The following is a 17,320-nucleotide window of genomic DNA, read 5'->3' on the forward strand; positions in this document are numbered from 1 at the left end:
AAAAAAAAAAAAAAAAAAAAAAAAAAAAAAAATTTTTTTTTCCCAATTTTTTTTTTTTAAAAAAAAAACCCAAAAAAAAAAAAAAAAAAAAAAAAAAAAAAAAAAAAAAAAAAAACAATCATCTTGTTGTCCCAATTTTTTTTTCTATAATAAAAAATTAATTATATTTTTTCTATATTTTAACAATCAACTCCTTTAAATTTTATATATTTTTTCTTTCAACACACCCGACATATTATTGTCCCAATTTTTTTAACTAAACATTTTGTTTTTAAAAGATGATCATTTCATTTTGACCTTTTGTTTATATAACGTTGCATTGCTTTTCTTCTTCTTTTTATGTCTTATTCTCTCTATTTTTTTTTATACTCTTTAGAATTTATTTATTTATTTTGTCATTTTTTAATTAGTACCTCAATAAATGTAACAATTATGTTATCATTATGAGAAAAAGAATTCATAATTTCACAAAAAAAGAAAGAGAAGATTTCATACTCAAAACTTCAAAAAAAAAATAGAAAGATAAAAATATGATAATATTAAAATAGCAAATTAAAATACAATGGTGGGTGCGGGAAAAAAATAAAATCTTTAAAAATTAATAATCTTATGAAAATAGTTAGGGATAATCTTGGAATAATAGAGGTGTGTAAAGAGTAAATTTAATTTTTTTTTTTAAATTAAGTGGGGTGTGTATTTAAAAAGTGGATGTAGATAGTAAAAAGGGAGTTTGAATAGAACCATCCCAAACTAAATTAACCATCATTAACAATGAGTCTAAAGAGTATTGTTATTAATGATAAATTAGAGAAAAAATAAACAGCCTACTTTTTATTTGTCTTTCCATCATGTCTATTAGAGGAATTACGTCTTATAGGTGGTTAATTATTACATAGAATGAACTGTGACACGACAAAATATAAAATAAATAATATTATAAGATAAATGTGGTGTCGAATACCATTCACTAATAAAAAATAAATAAAATTCACCTTCTAGTAGTATAGTGTTAATGCTCTCAAGCATTTTTTATATAAAATTATTGAGTCCGGCATGGTTATGTGATAAATAATCTTTTATTAAAATATTTAAGGTAATAATATTTTTATTTTTATTTAAGCAGATAAAATATCACTTTCATGTACTCTAAGAGAAGGTTTGATTAATTGTATATGGTGGTGTAATACAGTCAAATAGTGCCATGAGTGGATCAAGAGATTGCGTGTGCCAATAATCTACTATGCAAATTCTTACTTTGATTTTGTGACTTTTCCATGCGAGTTATGATTGACCAAATACTTAATTAGAATAAACTACGTAATGGATATCTATTAGTTTTTTACGGAATTTGATGCGTTCAAACGGCAGACAAGATAGCGTTCAAAAGGCCTTTATGATTGTCTTCAAATTATTCCAAATTTTAAACATTTATTTATGGGCTTTGCTCTCTCTCTCTCTCTCTCTCTCTCTCTCTCTCTCTCTCTCTCTCTCTCTCTCTCTCTCTCTCTCTCTCATCTAAACTTTTCTCTTTCTTTTGGCCAAACTTACCTGCTATAGAGGGCATAATTTTGGTTTGTCCGACTCATTTGAAAGAGATGTGCAAGACATAATGCGTTTAATAGACTTAAGGGAAAAGAAAAGGTAGGTTGTCGTTTTTCTTTTTCCCCTAATTTAGCATTTTTGGCATGCTTTTCATAACCTCATTGTTAGCAAAATGTAACCTCCACTTTTGTTTGCTAGGTATGCAAAGATGGCACAAACCACCATCAATGGTACTGAACCTAAAATGAAACAGAAGAGGAAATATATATATATATATATATATGTATATTACTACAAGAACGCGACTAATATTAATTGGTACCATATCACGTAAGAAGTGAAAACGAGTAAAACCACACCTTAACACCACACAATACATTAGCTGGCTAAGAATTCTAGAGTGGGTTATAAACTACTTACTATGAGCGCATCTTAAAAGAAAAAGAAAGAAAGGCATCCTCACTTCTACACTAATCTAAAATGATGGTAAGTAAAAATGAATATAGTATTATTTTATGTCTAATAATCGCATTTGTTGTGTATATTCATTTAGTAGGAGCTTTTTATCAGAGGTACTTATCAATAATGTAAAACAAATATGATAAAAATTATATCAAAATAAAAAAAGTAGGAAAAACTGAAAGTCAGATCAAATCATTTAAAACAAAACTATGCTAGTATTGTAGTTTCTTCATAGCTTACGCAGAATTTTCCTATTTGCAATAACGTCATTGTGTATGACTTGAAATTTCCAATTCGTCATCGAAACAAATTTGTCTTTCTAAATAGTCCGAGATCAATAATGCATTAAAGTAATTACTTAATCTTTGGATCATATCTAGGGCCTCAAATGGACATCATGCACAAAAAGTGTTGTTGACCGTTAGATCATAAAGATCGGAGGATGAGAATTCAGGGCCTCACGAGCTGTTATATATTGACTAATCTAGACTATTAATGGTGTGAAAGTTTGGCCAGTCAAAAAGTCATCAACCACAGAGTCATTAGATGAAGGTTGGGGAATCCCCTAAGTATTTCTTTCATGTATGCACCTTTTTTTAACCTTATGGGTGAATGAATGTACTAAAATTTAACCACCACAATGTCCTAAAAAATTATAACAATTAATTAGAAAATTCTTCCGTAGGTCTTGAAAAAATAAACTACCAGTGATTTTCTGTTTTTAATGGTCTGATCTTGATCCGAAATTATTTATACTACATACTCTTTTAATTTAATATGATTTTAACCGGATTCAATCCAACTGTTAAAAACTAACACTACCTCTAGTAGCCCCTACCCTAGAAGAATCTTAATTAATTTTCTGTATAACTTTTGAAAAAGGCTAGGGGATGGATAAGAAAATTTTTGCTCAATTTCCGACGTTTGAAGGAAGTGGTCCAAGAATCTAATTTTCTAACCAGGCCAGAAAATCAGTGAAAAAAAAAAAAAAATAGTTGGATTTTATTGAAGTTTCTTCTGCTAATTGCCCTCTTTTTCATTCAAAATTAGGGAAAAGAAAACTGAAAAAAAAAAGTGCATAAAATGGCTGTCTGATAATTCAGTTCTTTATGCATTAAGTGCTGTGTGTGTGCATGCACGTGTGCATAACTTTAAAATTTTGGGAATATAAAGGGAAGAAAAAATAAACTAGCTTACTAATAGCTTTAATTCATGTATGCCTTGTGTTCAGAAAAAGGTTTAAGCTTGTATATAATATATCAGATATAACTGAGTATCTTCTACGGATAAAAAGGACAATGGAAAGAGTTAATGTTGAATGAGCTGCTGTATGTAGCTTAATAACCAAGGGTAGAACGTCACTATAGATTAAAATCTTTTTTTTTCTTCTTTTTTGAAATTTCAACAGTAAGCACTAAAGCATTGTTCTATTTAACTACTAGTAAGAACAACTTTATTAGGTGTTGGATTAAATTTTTAACGGTCTAATATTTAATCAACCACGTTAAAAATTTGTTGCGCCGTAGCATAAAATTATTTCAATTACGTACCGTTAAAAACTTAATCTAATGGTTAAAACAGAATTTTTATCAATAGAAATTATATTTTTTAGAAGTTTTTTAAAATATGGCATACCTTCTCGTAGTACGTGTTTTTGAGTATTAGACTTGGTTGAAATTACAATAAAACGAAAAAAAAAAAAATGCAAAATTGGCAGAACTTTATTGGGATCTTACAGTTTAAAATAGAGCGGGGTATGTATTCTTTCATCCCTTACATAAAAATCTCTCCTTTTATTTGTGGGATATTATTTATTATTTTGTTTATTTATTGTTCTTTGACCAAATCACGTGAGATGTGAAAAAGAACAGGTAGCTTATTTTATTAAATGACGCATGGAATTACATTTGTTTGATCCCAATAATTCCAATGGACTATTCTCATGAGCCTTGTGACAACCAATACCATTACCATTACTCTCTCTGTCTCTCTCTGGATTATTTGTTTCAAACTAACTAGTTTGTGCATTCAAACTTCAAAGACATAAAAAAGTATTTCTTTTCAGTGGTGGGTCAGTTTGACTGGATTAATAAATATAACACAAGAAGAGAGGTGGGGGGACCAACCCCACTATTATTCTATATTACTAGTTCCAAAATCTCTCTTATCACCAGGATAAGGCTATTTTGGCCCTCTCTGCTGTTTGTATCTCTGTGTTCACTTCTGATTCCTCCATCTAAGAATTGCACTCCATGTTCTATGTTTCCTAGCCTTTCTTCACAAATTATTTTATTCCATTCCAATCCCTTCCTCCTTTCCTTTTACTTCACTCATTTTTTAGTCCTGTATCAATGATATCTCAATTAATTTAATCTCTCTCTCTCTGTCTCTCTCTTGATATATATGACATCAAACACCAAAACCCAATTTCAGAACAAACTCTTCCAATGTTTGTTATGTCAAAATTTCTCCATATCCAAATGTTGCATTTCAGTAAACTATTAGTGGGATATCTTTAGTTTTCACTTTCTTTTGTTGTCAATTCAGAGATCTTTTCGTGACATAGTTTTACTGGTTTATGTTCCATGAAATGAAAGAGGCTGAAATGGCTGTTCCTCACTTGTTTAGATGTCCAATTACTCTAGACTTGTTCAAAGATCCGGTCACTCTTTGTACAGGTCAAACATATGACAGATCAAGCATTGAAAAATGGCTGGCTGCGGGTAATCTCACATGTCCGGTCACAATGCAGCCACTTCATGATCCAACCATGGTTCCGAACCACACCCTTCGACATTTGATCGAGCGATGGCTTCAAATCGGCCACCACTTAGATCCCGAATACTTGGCAAGAATTGATTCCTTTGATGCGCTCAAACGCAGCCTGGAAAGACAAGACCCCGCTGCCTTGGAAGCCAAGCTTCAAGCGCTCGAAAGCATTCTAGTTCTATCAGAGGAATCGTCGTCGAAATCGTGTTTGGTTCAGTTGGGATTCTTGCCTTTGCTTTTAGAGCAAGTTTTTGGCAGATTTGATGGAGACAAATCACTCTCTGAAGAGAACACAAAGTTTATAGAACAAGCACTGTTTTGTGTCATGAAATTGTTGCCCTTCTGCGAATTGGCCAATCTGAATGTTCTTCAAGAAGAGTCCAAATTAACAGCTTTCTTAGCCTTATTCAAGAATGGTACTTGTTTAATTAAGATGAAATTGTGTCAACTAATAGAAATCACATCATCATCTTCAGAGACAAAAGAACTTCTTTCCATGCTCGGAAAAAGCAGAGAGCTATTGCATGAGATGATTCAGTTTGTTCAACAGAATTCCGAATCTTCAGACGCTGGGATCAAAGCCTTGTGGGCGCTATCTTCCCCCGAATCGAATCGACAACTTTTGATAAAAGAAGGCATTGTAGATGGACTAATCTCGTACGTTTCTCGCAGCGAAAGGAGGGAGAAAAGCTTGGCTGCATTGGCAATGGCCACACTTGAGAAGCTTTTATCAGTTGAGAGTGCAAAAGAGGAACTGATCAGTAACCCGAATGGGATTAGCACTCTTGTTAAGAAGGCTTTTCGAGTGTCGGATCACGAGGGCAGTGAGAGCGCCGTCGGAGCGCTTATGATAGTTTGTTATGGCTCCTTGCTGGCAAGGGAAGAAGCCATTGAAGCTGGGGTGTTGACTCAGTTATTATTGCTTCTCCAAAGCCAGTGCAATGGAAGGACCAAAACAATGGCAAGAATGCTGCTTAAGCTTCTAAGATCCAAAAGGATTGAAGATCCAAATCATGTGTAATTTGTCTTGTGAAGGGTCTCATATATATATATATATATAACACAATCTGTATAGGAGCATCAGGAATGTTGTATGATTACTCTCTTAAGATCCTCCCTAGTAGATTTTTGTAAATGATACAAATCAACTAAATTAGAAAGAAATCCCACCAAATGTATTGAAACAAAAAAAATTAGTTCTTCTTGTTCTGAAGTGAGAATTCAGTTCACTATCTAATCTTTCTTCTTCATATGAAATTAGGACATAACCCACCTTCCTTAGATAATTTGTCACATTTAGAAAGCTGCCCTTGTAGGCCCTAAAGCTACTGTAAGTAATGGAAGAGAAAACTGTGGCATGTTGAGTGGTAACGGGGCTCTAAATTGAATAATGTAGGAGGCACTAGCACGATCCAACAGCACACATTAATAAAAGGTGTAATAAGAACACCTTCCACTAATATATGGTGTTGAACAACACTGGTGGCCGTAGAGCCACGTACAGACAAGAATAGGCGGCCATCCTACCTGAAATATTTTTTTTCTTTTAATTCTGAATTTTGATTTTACCCCACCACATAATAGCCACCCGGTTCGTTTCTTTCGATAATTTTAGTATACGCCCCACCGCTGTCACTTATTTTTTTGGCTCCGTCCCTGGCCCGGTAACATTTTTTTCCCCCAAATTCTATTTTCTTCTGGAGAGTCACATTTGGAACATTGTTCAGTCAAACCTGGATGAGGACATTCCAATGCTTACATTGGAGCTAATTACTAAATTGTACTACGGTGATGGTCCTGATAGACCAAGTTGTTCCATCATGTTGTCATGACAAGACATGAAATGGCCACGAGAAGAACCACATGCAACAATAATCCGTCCCATCAATAAAAGATACGAAATAAAAGTTGATTAAAAATCAACACAATTTTAACTAACTAATCCACAGAAGTACACTACCTGACTTGGGACACACGCATACAAGTCGATTAGGAATGCTTGTCCAACCTTAGTTGTCATCCTTTAGGTCTTTGTAATTATGATACTTAGGGACAACTTGAAGTAAGTTTCCAACGATTTTACGTTCAAGACCAGAGAGACAACAAATTTTAACATCACCATTAAAACGATTTATCAAACCATATTGAAAACCGGGGGTATATTACTTTAATTATTATGCCTCGTTCATTTCACTGATTCGAGTTTAAAATTCAAGTTTTACTACAGTAAAAAGTTCTCAAAAACAGTCACATCTAACTTTTTTGCTACAGTAAAAAAACTCTTATATAAAGTCATATCTCAACTCGAATCAGCGAACTAAACGTGCCCTAAGTTTTAGTTCAAACCATTAATTATTAAGTTTTAAGTTCAGACCATTGAAAACCGGGGGTATATTACTTTTGAGGTGTTTTTAGTTCAAAACATCAAATTAGTAGTTTGAACCAAACTATAAAAAGATTTATCAAACACCGGTTTGAACCAAATACCCATTTACCAAACAGGCACTTTTAACATCACTATTACAACGGTGTCAGATACTTTTAGTCTAATTCCATACTATCAACATGATAATTTAAATCATATAACTTGTGATCTGATAAAAACTAAGAAATTTTATTATTGAAAACAATACCGAAACATAATTACAAAATAGATTCGCAGACTTTTGAGAGGTTTGCTAGCTCTCCCAAAGAGTTTTCCCAATTTCACACTCATTAAATCCCCCATCCCCTGACTACTAACATTTTCCTTTTCTAATACTACCTCTAACAAACTGATAAATAACTGCTTAAGAAAATACTAACAAATAACAACTAAACAATCACTTAACCAACTAACTTCCAGTTCCTATCATTATTGGCCCAAAAGACACATTGTCCTTAAGGTGTAGGTCAAGAAATCACAACCGTGTGATTCCATTTCCTTCCTATGTTGATGAGTTTGGATCTTGGAACGACGAATGGGATAATTCGTACGGAACTTGCTTCAAATTTTCCTGTCGACTTCTTAATTTTTCCGACTTCACACCTCTTTTTGCAACAACGATTGAGAACCACTTGGGAGTCAACGAAGCCAATCTGTTCATCCCAAGAATCATCCTTGTAACAGTGCAGGACGTGGTTGGTCATCTCAAATAGGTCATGTACCACTAACATCTGCCTACGACCACCTTTATCTTGTTGCAGCATATGCTCCACCTTCTTCAAGAAAATCTTTCTTCAACTGCTCGTCCTTGTTCAACTGATGAAGGAGCTACAATGACTTCCTTGGAAAATTCTAATGCCTTGTCCCTTTCATTCCACAAGTCTTCAAGCCCATCGTCTTTATCTTCGAGTAGAGAATTCTCTTCATGTGCAACACCTTTGTCCGTCTTCCCCGCCGGCAAACCTATTTTCCAAGACGCAACAAGTACCTCAAATTGTTGTCTGCAATCAGTCGTGGTAGCTAATTCGTCAAGAATTTTCTCATGTACGGGCTCTTCTTCCATTGGCCAAATGCGCTTCAGTAGGTAAGCCTTAAATTTGTTCCAATTAAAAAACAGTCGACGGTCGTCCTCTCATTGATACCAAGTCAATGCGTTGCCCTCCATAGCCACTCCGGATGCCAAGAGTTTTTCGCGATCAAAATATCCGTTGACTGCAAAAAATCTTTCCGCTCCAAAGATTCAGCCATCCGGGTCTTTGCCGGTGAACATCAGCATCTCCAACCCATGCCATGTCCAACTGGCTAGAAATTTAATTTGTTTATTAGGTATATGAAATTTTTTGTGGTATTCTTTTTAGTGGAACTCTAATAAGCACTTCACTATTTTTTTAATCGTTAAATTAACTTTTTAATAGTCAGATCTATATAATCTTATATTAAAAATTTACATGAATAAAAAAACTATTCCTGCTATAAATCTAATTATTAAAAAATAATCTAACAATAAAAAATCCCACGTTGGGTTTCACCGTAAGGAATCCCAATATTCTGTAGAAGACCACATATTGGTAAAAGCATCTTTCTGCATTTGACTGCCGTCTAGAAATATACATTGTGATGGGACATAGGGGTCTTATGAATATTCGTCATTGTCTGTAATATTATACAAATTATGTGAAGAGAGAGAGAGAGAGAGAGAGAGAGATTCTAGTTTTCTAGAGGACCCTCCATGAAAAGGGCAATACAAGTCAAACAAACAGTTGCGGGCATTTTCACTTTTAACAAGAAAAGTTGGAGGCAAACACTCAATTTGTGAGGTCCATGTTTTCGGCCTAAAAGTACACCAAAGATTTCAACATTAAGCACTTGCTCAAAACATGGTGCGATGTGATAAAAATTTGCAATTTATTTATTTATTTATCTTCCATACCATATAGCTATGTTATGCTACATTACCAAAAGTTATCCTTTTTTTTTTTTTTTTCCTTTTATGGTGTATAGTAGGTCAAAAGTGGACTGCCTTCATTTTCAGGCTTTCCAAACAGCATCATCATAGATTGATATACAAGTAGGAAAACTTGAAAAGAGCCAAGTTGAATTACACAAAACACTTTTAAAAAAGCACAGTAAACAAAAGAGAAAATGTTTTCTTTTCTGAAGTTGGTAGAGGAACGGAATACGAGCATGCGTACTACAGTGTTTAATTTAATGCATAAAGGCATTCTTATTATTTTATTTTATTTTTTTCGTTAACAATAGATTAACTGATTAACATACTCAAGCAAGCACAGGATATAAGCATACTATTTGATATTTTGATAAAAACGGGCACTGTTTTTTAAGCACTATTATTCGTCATTGCTGGTAACATACCACTGCGGTATATATGGCAATTCGTGTTTAGTCAGTGGATTCGTGCCATATTCGAATCATGGTTCGTGATTCATTACAGTATTTTTTTTTTATAAAAAATACACGTAAATTAAAAATGGTTTTAAATCTATTAATCCAACGTATATATTATCACTTATATGGTGGTAATTTTTTTTTTTTTTTTTTTTGTATAATCTTTACACAATTCAAATTATCGAACTTGCTAACTTAGAATGGATGAAGAGATCTCATGAAAGATAATCACACATTTCAAAGGGACATAAAAAAAATAAAAATTAAGATAGTTTTGTGGAGAGCTTAGAAACATGTATCATACCAGCAAACCATTATCTAGCCTACAAAATCTTTTTGGATCCATCTGTAGAACTCTAGCATAGAAGCAAAGCTCAAGTTTGATACAACTATATAGAGATAAAAAATTTGCAATTTTTTAGTTTTGTTAGGCGGGTCTTTTCTTATTGGATCTCAACATTTTGTCGAATGTTGAATGTTCGTCTTTGCGTCTCCTTGTTTTTATTGGTGGATTCAGTTTTTGTTTATGATCAATTACTCTTATATTTAATGGTCATTTAGAACTATATTAGTGTATGGTATCGACGTAATTATTAAATGAAACTTTCCTCTTCAAAAAAAATTGTTGTGCTACAGTACCAAATATTTTGTTTAATATTTTTTCGGTGTAGGGTCGGTCAAATGTGGACTACCTTCATTTTCAGGCATTCCAAACGGCATAGATTTTAGATCCAGGGAGAAACTTGAAAAGAGCCAAGTTCGATAACACAAAACACTCAAAACTCTTATAAATTAGAGTAAGTTGCATTGTTGCACCCTAAATTATTTAATTTTTACATAATATACTTTAAACTTTTAAGTTTGACAAATTACATCCTGAATTTTAAAATTAGTTACAATTGAGGTCCAATAGTTATGAAATGTTATCAAATTGATGGTTTAACATATAATATTTGCACATAAAAGGTAAAGATCATCATTTTCAAACCATATCACGTGCAAATATCATGTATTAAACTATCAATTTAATAATGTCGTCAGCTAACAATTGATTTTAAATTTAAGGTGTAATTTACTAAAATTGAAAGCTTAGAGTCTATTATGCAAAAAATGAATAGTTCAAAATGCAACAGTGTAATTTACTCCTTAAATTAAGTACACTAAAAAAAGAAAAAGGTTTTCTTTTCTAAACTTGGTAGAGGAACGGGTACAAAGAAAGGAATACAAGCATTCGTGTGCTACAATCAAGTAAGTACAATATATAAGCATACTGTTTTTTTAAACACTGTTATCCATTGTTGTTGACAATGCAGCAATCCACCTGTGGTAGGAATAAAAAAAAAAAAACAATCTTATCAGGATAAGTATTGATAAGTATGATAAAATACTTATCCGTAGATTATGTGTCGCTTATGTGGGTATTGCAACGTCATATAATGATAACAATAGTTTTGATGTTTTTTATATTAAAAAAATATAAAAAAGAATTATTCTCATTAATATCCTCTGAATTAAGGTGGATCACATAAACATAATGCTAATTTCAATGTTGGCGTGGACAAAGAAACAGATTTCGCAGGTTCTTCTTAGATCCGGTGGCTAGTTTGTGGCACAGCCGTCGCGGTGGCACTTCGGCCCGGCACCTCAGATATCGCAGACTAGCGACGCTAATCTTAGGTTTAGCTAGCTAGCCACTCGAGGAGATTTGTTGTGAGCGGCAACATCAGAGAGGGGCCGGAGGAAGAAAGAAAAGAGAGAGGAGAGGGCAAAGAAATTGGGGCGGAGAGAAAGAGGGGCGTGCGGTGGAGATAGAGAGAGAATGAAGGATGAGAGAAAACATCATAAGAGAATTAGGCTCTGTTCATTTTACCGATTCGAGTTTAGAATTCGAGTTTTGTTACAGTAAAAAGTTCTCAGAAACAGTCACATCTAACTTTTTTGCTACAATAAAAAGCTCTCACATAAAGTCACATCTCAACTCGAATTAAAAACTCGAATCAACGAACTAAACGGACCCTTAGGGTTTATACCCAATTAAGGACATTTTAGTCTTTTAAATCTAATTTAAAATATTATATAAATGTAAAAAGTTAAAAGTGTCAGGTAACTTAAGGGGTATGATATGTAATTCTCTCTTTTACTAATAATAAAAATGCACAACATTTGGAATGAGGAAGAATTTCTAAGAAGAGAATAAAAAAGATGTGCTGAATTGTAACAATTATAGGGGCATAAAGTTAATAAGCCACACTATGAAATTTTAGAAGAGAGTTATCGAAAGGAGATTAAGGGTCACAACTACCATCTCAGGTAACCAATTTGGCTTCATGTCAGGCAGATCAACCACGGAAGCCGTTTTTCTTCTTAGGATGCTAATGGAAAGGTACAGAGAAGCCAAGACGGACCTACATATGGCCTTTATAGATTTAGAAAAGGCATATGATAGGGTGGCGAGGGAAGTTTTATGGTGGGTGCTAGAAAAGAGAGTAGTGCATGTGAGGTATATTAAGGTAATTAAGGATATGTACGATGGGGTGGTCATGAGTGTGAGAACTGCTGGAGGCTACACGGCAGAGATTCCCATTCGGATCGACCTTCATCAAGGATCTGCTCTTAGTCCTTATCTTTTCACCATCGTGATAGATGAGCTGACAAGAGAAATTCATGATAGAGTTCCTTGGTGTATGCTTTTTGCGGATGATATAGTTTTAGTTGATGAACATATCGAAGGAGTTAACCGTAAGTTAGAACTGTGGAGACAGACTCTCGAGACGAAATGATTTAAGTTAAGTATGATGAAAACTAAATACATGCATTGTAGGTTTAGTAATTCAAGTAATCATAGTGATGGAATTTCTTTAGATGGTGTGGAGATTGAGGCTTCTAGGAAGTTTAGGTACTTTGGGTCTATAGTGCAGTACGAATGAGATATATAAGAGGATATTCAACATAGAATTAAGGCAGGGTGGTTTAAGTGGAAGAATGCTACGAGAGTTTTATGTGATGGCAAGATGCCTATTAAGTTGAAAGGAAAGTTCTATAGGACTGTAATCCGCCCAGCTATGTTATATGGTAGTGAATGTTGAGCCATTAAGAGACAACATGTATCTAAGATAAGTGTGGCAAAAATGCATATATTAAGATGGATGAGTGGCCATACGAGAATGGATCGCATAATGAATGAAGTTATTCGTAGTAAAGTAGGTGTAGCACCAATAAAAGATAAGGAGCGCGAAGGCTGCTTGAGGTAGTACGGACATGTCCAATGTAAACCGCTAGAAGCACCAGTTCGTGCTTGGGAGGACATTCTTATACTTAATACTAGAAGAGGGAGGGGTAGACCAAGAATTACGTGGACCGAAGTCATTAGGAAAGACATTCTAGATCTAGGCATTCAGGAAAGTTTAATTTCGAACAAAGCCGTGTGAAAAAGTGAAATTCATATAGTCGACCCCAATTAAATTGGGATTAAGGCTTGTTGTTGTTGTTGTTGTTGTTGTTGTTGTAGTAGTAGTGTGTCTCAACTAAGGAGTAGGGTCCTTTTTATAGGGTATAGAGGAGAGAAAGGTTTCGTCTCTTTCTGATGTTCGACAAAGAGCCTTTTCACTTTTTTTTTTTTCAATTTCATGAGTTTTTCTTTGATTTTTCAACTTCATAAGAGTACTTTTAGAGTCATTTCTCATTTACTTGTTCACTATTTTAAACATATAAATATATCATTTAAAAATTCTCACAACAGATAACACAAATCTAAAAAGAACCGTCACTAATACCAAGCCGGTCCTATGCAAATTTGTGCCTCAAAAATATTACCTTAAAACAAGGTTTTCAAGCCATTTTTCTAACATTTTATACTATGAGATTTTTTGTGTCTAACTAAATTTGTTGAAATCGCTAACTTTGATAATAAGATCACATGAAACATATGCATACAGCTCAAAGGTCCAGAAGAGAGAGAGAGACAGATTTTGATGGAGAGCTTAGAAATTATGTATAGACCACCTAGTCTTTAAATCTTTTCGGGAGAGGCGGGACTCTAGCATATGAGAGAGAGAGAGAGAGAGAGAGAGAGAGAGAGAGAGAGAGAAGCATTTTTAGTCCTGACTAGTAGAATCGTGTCATTTTGTCCCTGAATTTTTTTTTGCTTGCCAGTATACTCTTTGAACTTTGATTTTTTGGCAGTTTATTACTAGACTTGTTGCGATGAGTTATAGAGCTAATTAATCATTCATGTGGATGTGAACCCAGAGTTTGAGCCAAATTTCCTTCCTAAGCACTGGAGCAAGTCTTACTTCTCTCACAAGCTTCAATTGCACTCAAATTTTGGAAGACATTCATATTTGCATAGCCTTCAGGGATGAAGAAGATCTTTCTTCAACGCTACTTCTTTAATATAGTCCGGAAAGTTCTTGGTTCATCCTTGGAGTATATTGTAATGTGTTCTTGATCATCATGGTTAATGAGAAAAAGAGCACTCTTGATATAACTATGTAAAGCGGAGTGGCTTGTTCTATCCTGTTATAATTTTCTTGTGATGTTTGGTTACTAGATTGAATCATGAAGCTCGTTTGTCCCAAAAGAAAAAGAAAAAAAAAAACAAAAAAAACAATGAAGTCAATCTCGACCCTTTAAATAGTACTTGTTTGATTTTTTTTTTCCTTTTTGTGTCAAGCTATAAAAAAATACCCTTTTAAATAGTACTCTTTTGATATTTAAGTCACGAATATTGGCCCATTATCAAAAGGGTAGTGTGCGAGGAGGGAGTGAAAGAGGTAGTGTGTAATCAAAAGGGTAAAATTTCAGACCAATCATCTCAAAGGGTAAAAACTGCAATTTGCTCATGAAAAAAAACTGTGAAACTCTATGTTAAAGTCGTGAAAGAGAATTTGTCGAGTTCTGCAACTTTGAAATAGTTTGATCAGTGGACAGTAAATTTGTTTTTTCTCTCTTCAAAATGTAGACAATTTTGCCAAACCAGCTGAGCTTTGTTTCTTTAAAAGTATTAAATTAAAAGTATCAAATAGAAATTCTGTTTTTCCTGACTGCAACTTTTGATTATGAGAAAGAAGACTCGCAACAGCAAAAAAAAAAAAAAAAAAAAAAAAAAAAAAAAAAAAAAAAAAAAGAGAGAGAAAGAAAGGGCAAGAAAGGGCCTTGTTTATATGGGCAGATTTAGAACAAGTTCTTGACAATGGGGGGTCTTTTACTGAAATCAAAACAAGAAAAAACATAAGATGTCACATGTCAGACATGGAGCTAGCTAGCAGAATTGTGACAGTACATTGATCTATATGCATTCTCAGTTCAGATTTAAGAATCCCTCGTAGCTGTAAAGTTGTCATGATTTTTTTTTCCCGGTTGATACCCGAGTGGTTCAAGTTCAACATTCTACATATCTTCCAAGAGGCTACCTATTTGATCATCCATTAGTTTTACTTGTTCATTCATTTATTTTACTGCGGAGAAGTTGCGATGGGTAGACAATAAATAAGATCTAATCTAATTACACAACTGAATTAGAGTTCACTAACTCTAACCAGCACTCCTAATTGGGACCAGAGTAATTCACAATACCAGTGCCAGTCCACAAGTATACCCTCAACGGTTTGTGTAGCCATAAATCCTATTTTATATTCATTGAGATCTGTTGACTTTGTATACCATTCCGTTGTAAATAAATGATCTTAGCATAGATCCATTGTGGTCTTCAAACTATATAATAATGGAAACAGCAACGCTCGTTGCCATCTTTATATCTGGTTTACTTGTAAGTTTTACTGGGTATGCCTTATATATTGCTCCATTTCACAATTTCAACATCTAACGCTTGCAAGTATATCATTTCTCGGACGTACATAATCCAAATTCACAAGTTCCAACATTCAAATTCTTAAGTTATCGTATGCCCTACACCATAAAAGAATCCTCCTAAGAACCCCCCTCAAATTCAGAGTGGTGTCTTACTGTCTTTCTAGTCCGAGTTTGAAGTTGCCTTTGTGCAGATATCACCCGTGTGATATCATAAGTGCATTTCAGATGAAAAACAGATTCTCTATTCACTAAAGAGGAAAAACAGATTCTTAAGACAAAAGAATAACATAGATTTCTCAATCTAGGGAAGCAATGCGGTTATTTGTTTTCTTAAAGACACCCTTGTTTATTGGGTGTGTAGCTTAGCTTCAAATGATGTTGATCAGTACATGTTTAATAACCCCATTCAATGAATTTCGTTATTTCCACATTGACAAAGTTAAAAACTCTTGTAAAATATTGCATAGACAAAAACCATATGATTGTTCCTAAAAAACTAACTTTTCAAAAACAAATATGAAAATCACAAGCCAACCTATCTTAGTTGTTGAAATCGGCGCCAATAACCGATGAGAGCAAAAGCAAAAAGAGAACAAAAGCAAATGTCTGTAATACAAAATTGATTTTCTTACTTTTATTAGCGGAACGGAACAAATAAATAGGTATAGAAACAACTAACAAGCAGCCGTCAAGAAGAAGCAGCAGCATTAGTGTTGTCATCACCACCCTTGTAGTTTTCGGGCTCATCTTCAAGTTTTCCTCCTCCCTCCTTACCCTGCCATAGTAACACCAACAAATGAATAATCTCTCTTGGGCGAAACATCAAACAGGTAATACGCAATAAGGAAAAAAAACAAACAATCTCTGTTAGGCAAAGCATCAAACAGGTAATACGCAACAAGGAAAAACCAAACAATCTCTGTTAGGCAAAACATCAAACAGGTAATGCGCAGAAAGCAACGAGAGAAGAGTCATAATTAATACCTTGTTCTGGGCAAGAAGGAAAGTCTTGGTGATGAGATTGCAGAAAAGATAAACGAACTGAACAGAATCATTGGCGGGAATTGGATACGTGATCTTTTCGTAGTAGTCTAAAGGAATGGAAGGATCGACAAGAGAAACAATGGGAATCCCCAAACGAGAGGCTTCGAGAATGACGGAGGATTTCCCGTCGGAGTCGAAAACGATGAGACAGTCGGGAGGCTGAGGAGGAGCAAAGCAGAGACGCTTATTGCGAGAACGGAACTTCTTGGGGCTGCAGCTGTTGGTGAGGGATCCGCCGGTGCGCCAGACGGAGGCGATTGAGGGAGAATAACAGCCGATCTTCTTCGTCATGAGATCGACGATGTCGTCGAAGAGAGGATTCGTGTTGACGAACATGAAGCGGGCCTTCTGGCGAGCGAGGGAGGAGATGAAGGAGGAGGCGCTGCGAAGAGAGACGAGAGTCTTGTCGGAGTCGATGATGGAGATGTCGTTGTTGCGAATGCCGATGGTGAGATGCTTCGTGTGATGAGCCACCACTCGTTTTCCGATGTGGGCGTTTGTGCTCAGCAGCTTCTGTATCAGCAGCGACTGCAGCGGCGGCGCCATTTTTGGGAAGACAAGACGACGGCCAAGCGATGGAAGAACTGATGTTTATGCTCAACGCCCAAACCCAACCCAAACTCAAACGCCTGCGCCTTGCCCAAACCCACAGAGAGCAAAATTTTAATATGAATATACCAACATTTTTGAAATATATATATATATAGATTAATTCTTTTTTCAGTAGAAAAAAAGTGCATATATATTCAAACGAAAGAACAAGTACCAATATTCTTTTTACGGGAGAAATTGGTTTTAGCATAAAGGATATGATTGAATATCAAATGTTATCAAAATAAATATATTATATATATTAGAAAG

General features: G+C 34.5%; 2 protein-coding genes across 3 annotated transcripts; one reads left to right on the plus strand and one right to left on the minus strand.

Annotated features, from left to right (window-relative positions):
• Nucleotides 1-4,417: 4,417 nt before the first annotated feature.
• Nucleotides 4,418-5,800, plus strand: LOC21403583 (U-box domain-containing protein 25). Its single transcript, XM_010092535.2, has one exon. It carries the CDS (start codon nt 4,583-4,585, stop codon nt 5,792-5,794), a length of 1,212 nt encoding a protein of 403 aa, XP_010090837.2. The 5' UTR covers nt 4,418-4,582; the 3' UTR covers nt 5,795-5,800.
• Nucleotides 5,801-10,801: 5,001 nt separating this feature from the next.
• On the minus strand, nt 10,802-17,117 carry LOC21403585 (ribosomal protein S2, mitochondrial). Of its 2 annotated transcripts, XM_024162000.1 has the most exons (3): nt 16,400-17,117; nt 16,095-16,190; nt 10,802-10,925 (listed from the first exon to the last, which is right to left on the minus strand). In XM_024162000.1, exons 1-2 carry the CDS (start codon nt 17,003-17,005, stop codon nt 16,104-16,106), a joined length of 693 nt encoding a protein of 230 aa, XP_024017768.1. In that variant the 5' UTR covers nt 17,006-17,117; the 3' UTR covers nt 10,802-10,925; nt 16,095-16,103. The 2 variants fall into 2 exon arrangements, with proteins under 2 accessions (XP_024017768.1, XP_010090839.1); XM_010092537.2 differs by lacking the exon at nt 10,802-10,925 and having other exon boundaries at nt 15,858-16,190.
• Nucleotides 17,118-17,320: the final 203 nt, after the last annotated feature.

The sequence above is a fragment of the Morus notabilis genome, unplaced genomic scaffold (assembly GCF_000414095.1).
Source record: "Morus notabilis unplaced genomic scaffold, ASM41409v2 Scaffold698, whole genome shotgun sequence".
Taxonomy (NCBI): Eukaryota; Viridiplantae; Streptophyta; class Magnoliopsida; order Rosales; family Moraceae; genus Morus; species Morus notabilis.

Coding starts and splice junctions, on each gene's coding strand:
- LOC21403583 (XM_010092535.2), top strand. CDS start 4,583: ATGTTCCATGAAATGAAAGAGGCTGAAATGGCTGTTCCTCACTTGTTT.
- LOC21403585 (XM_024162000.1), bottom strand. CDS start 17,005: ATGGCGCCGCCGCTGCAGTCGCTGCTGATACAGAAGCTGCTGAGCACA. Junction 16,191..16,399: donor TCCTTCTTGCCCAGAACAAG/GTATTAATTATG, acceptor TTACTATGGCAG/GGTAAGGAGGGAGGAGGAAA.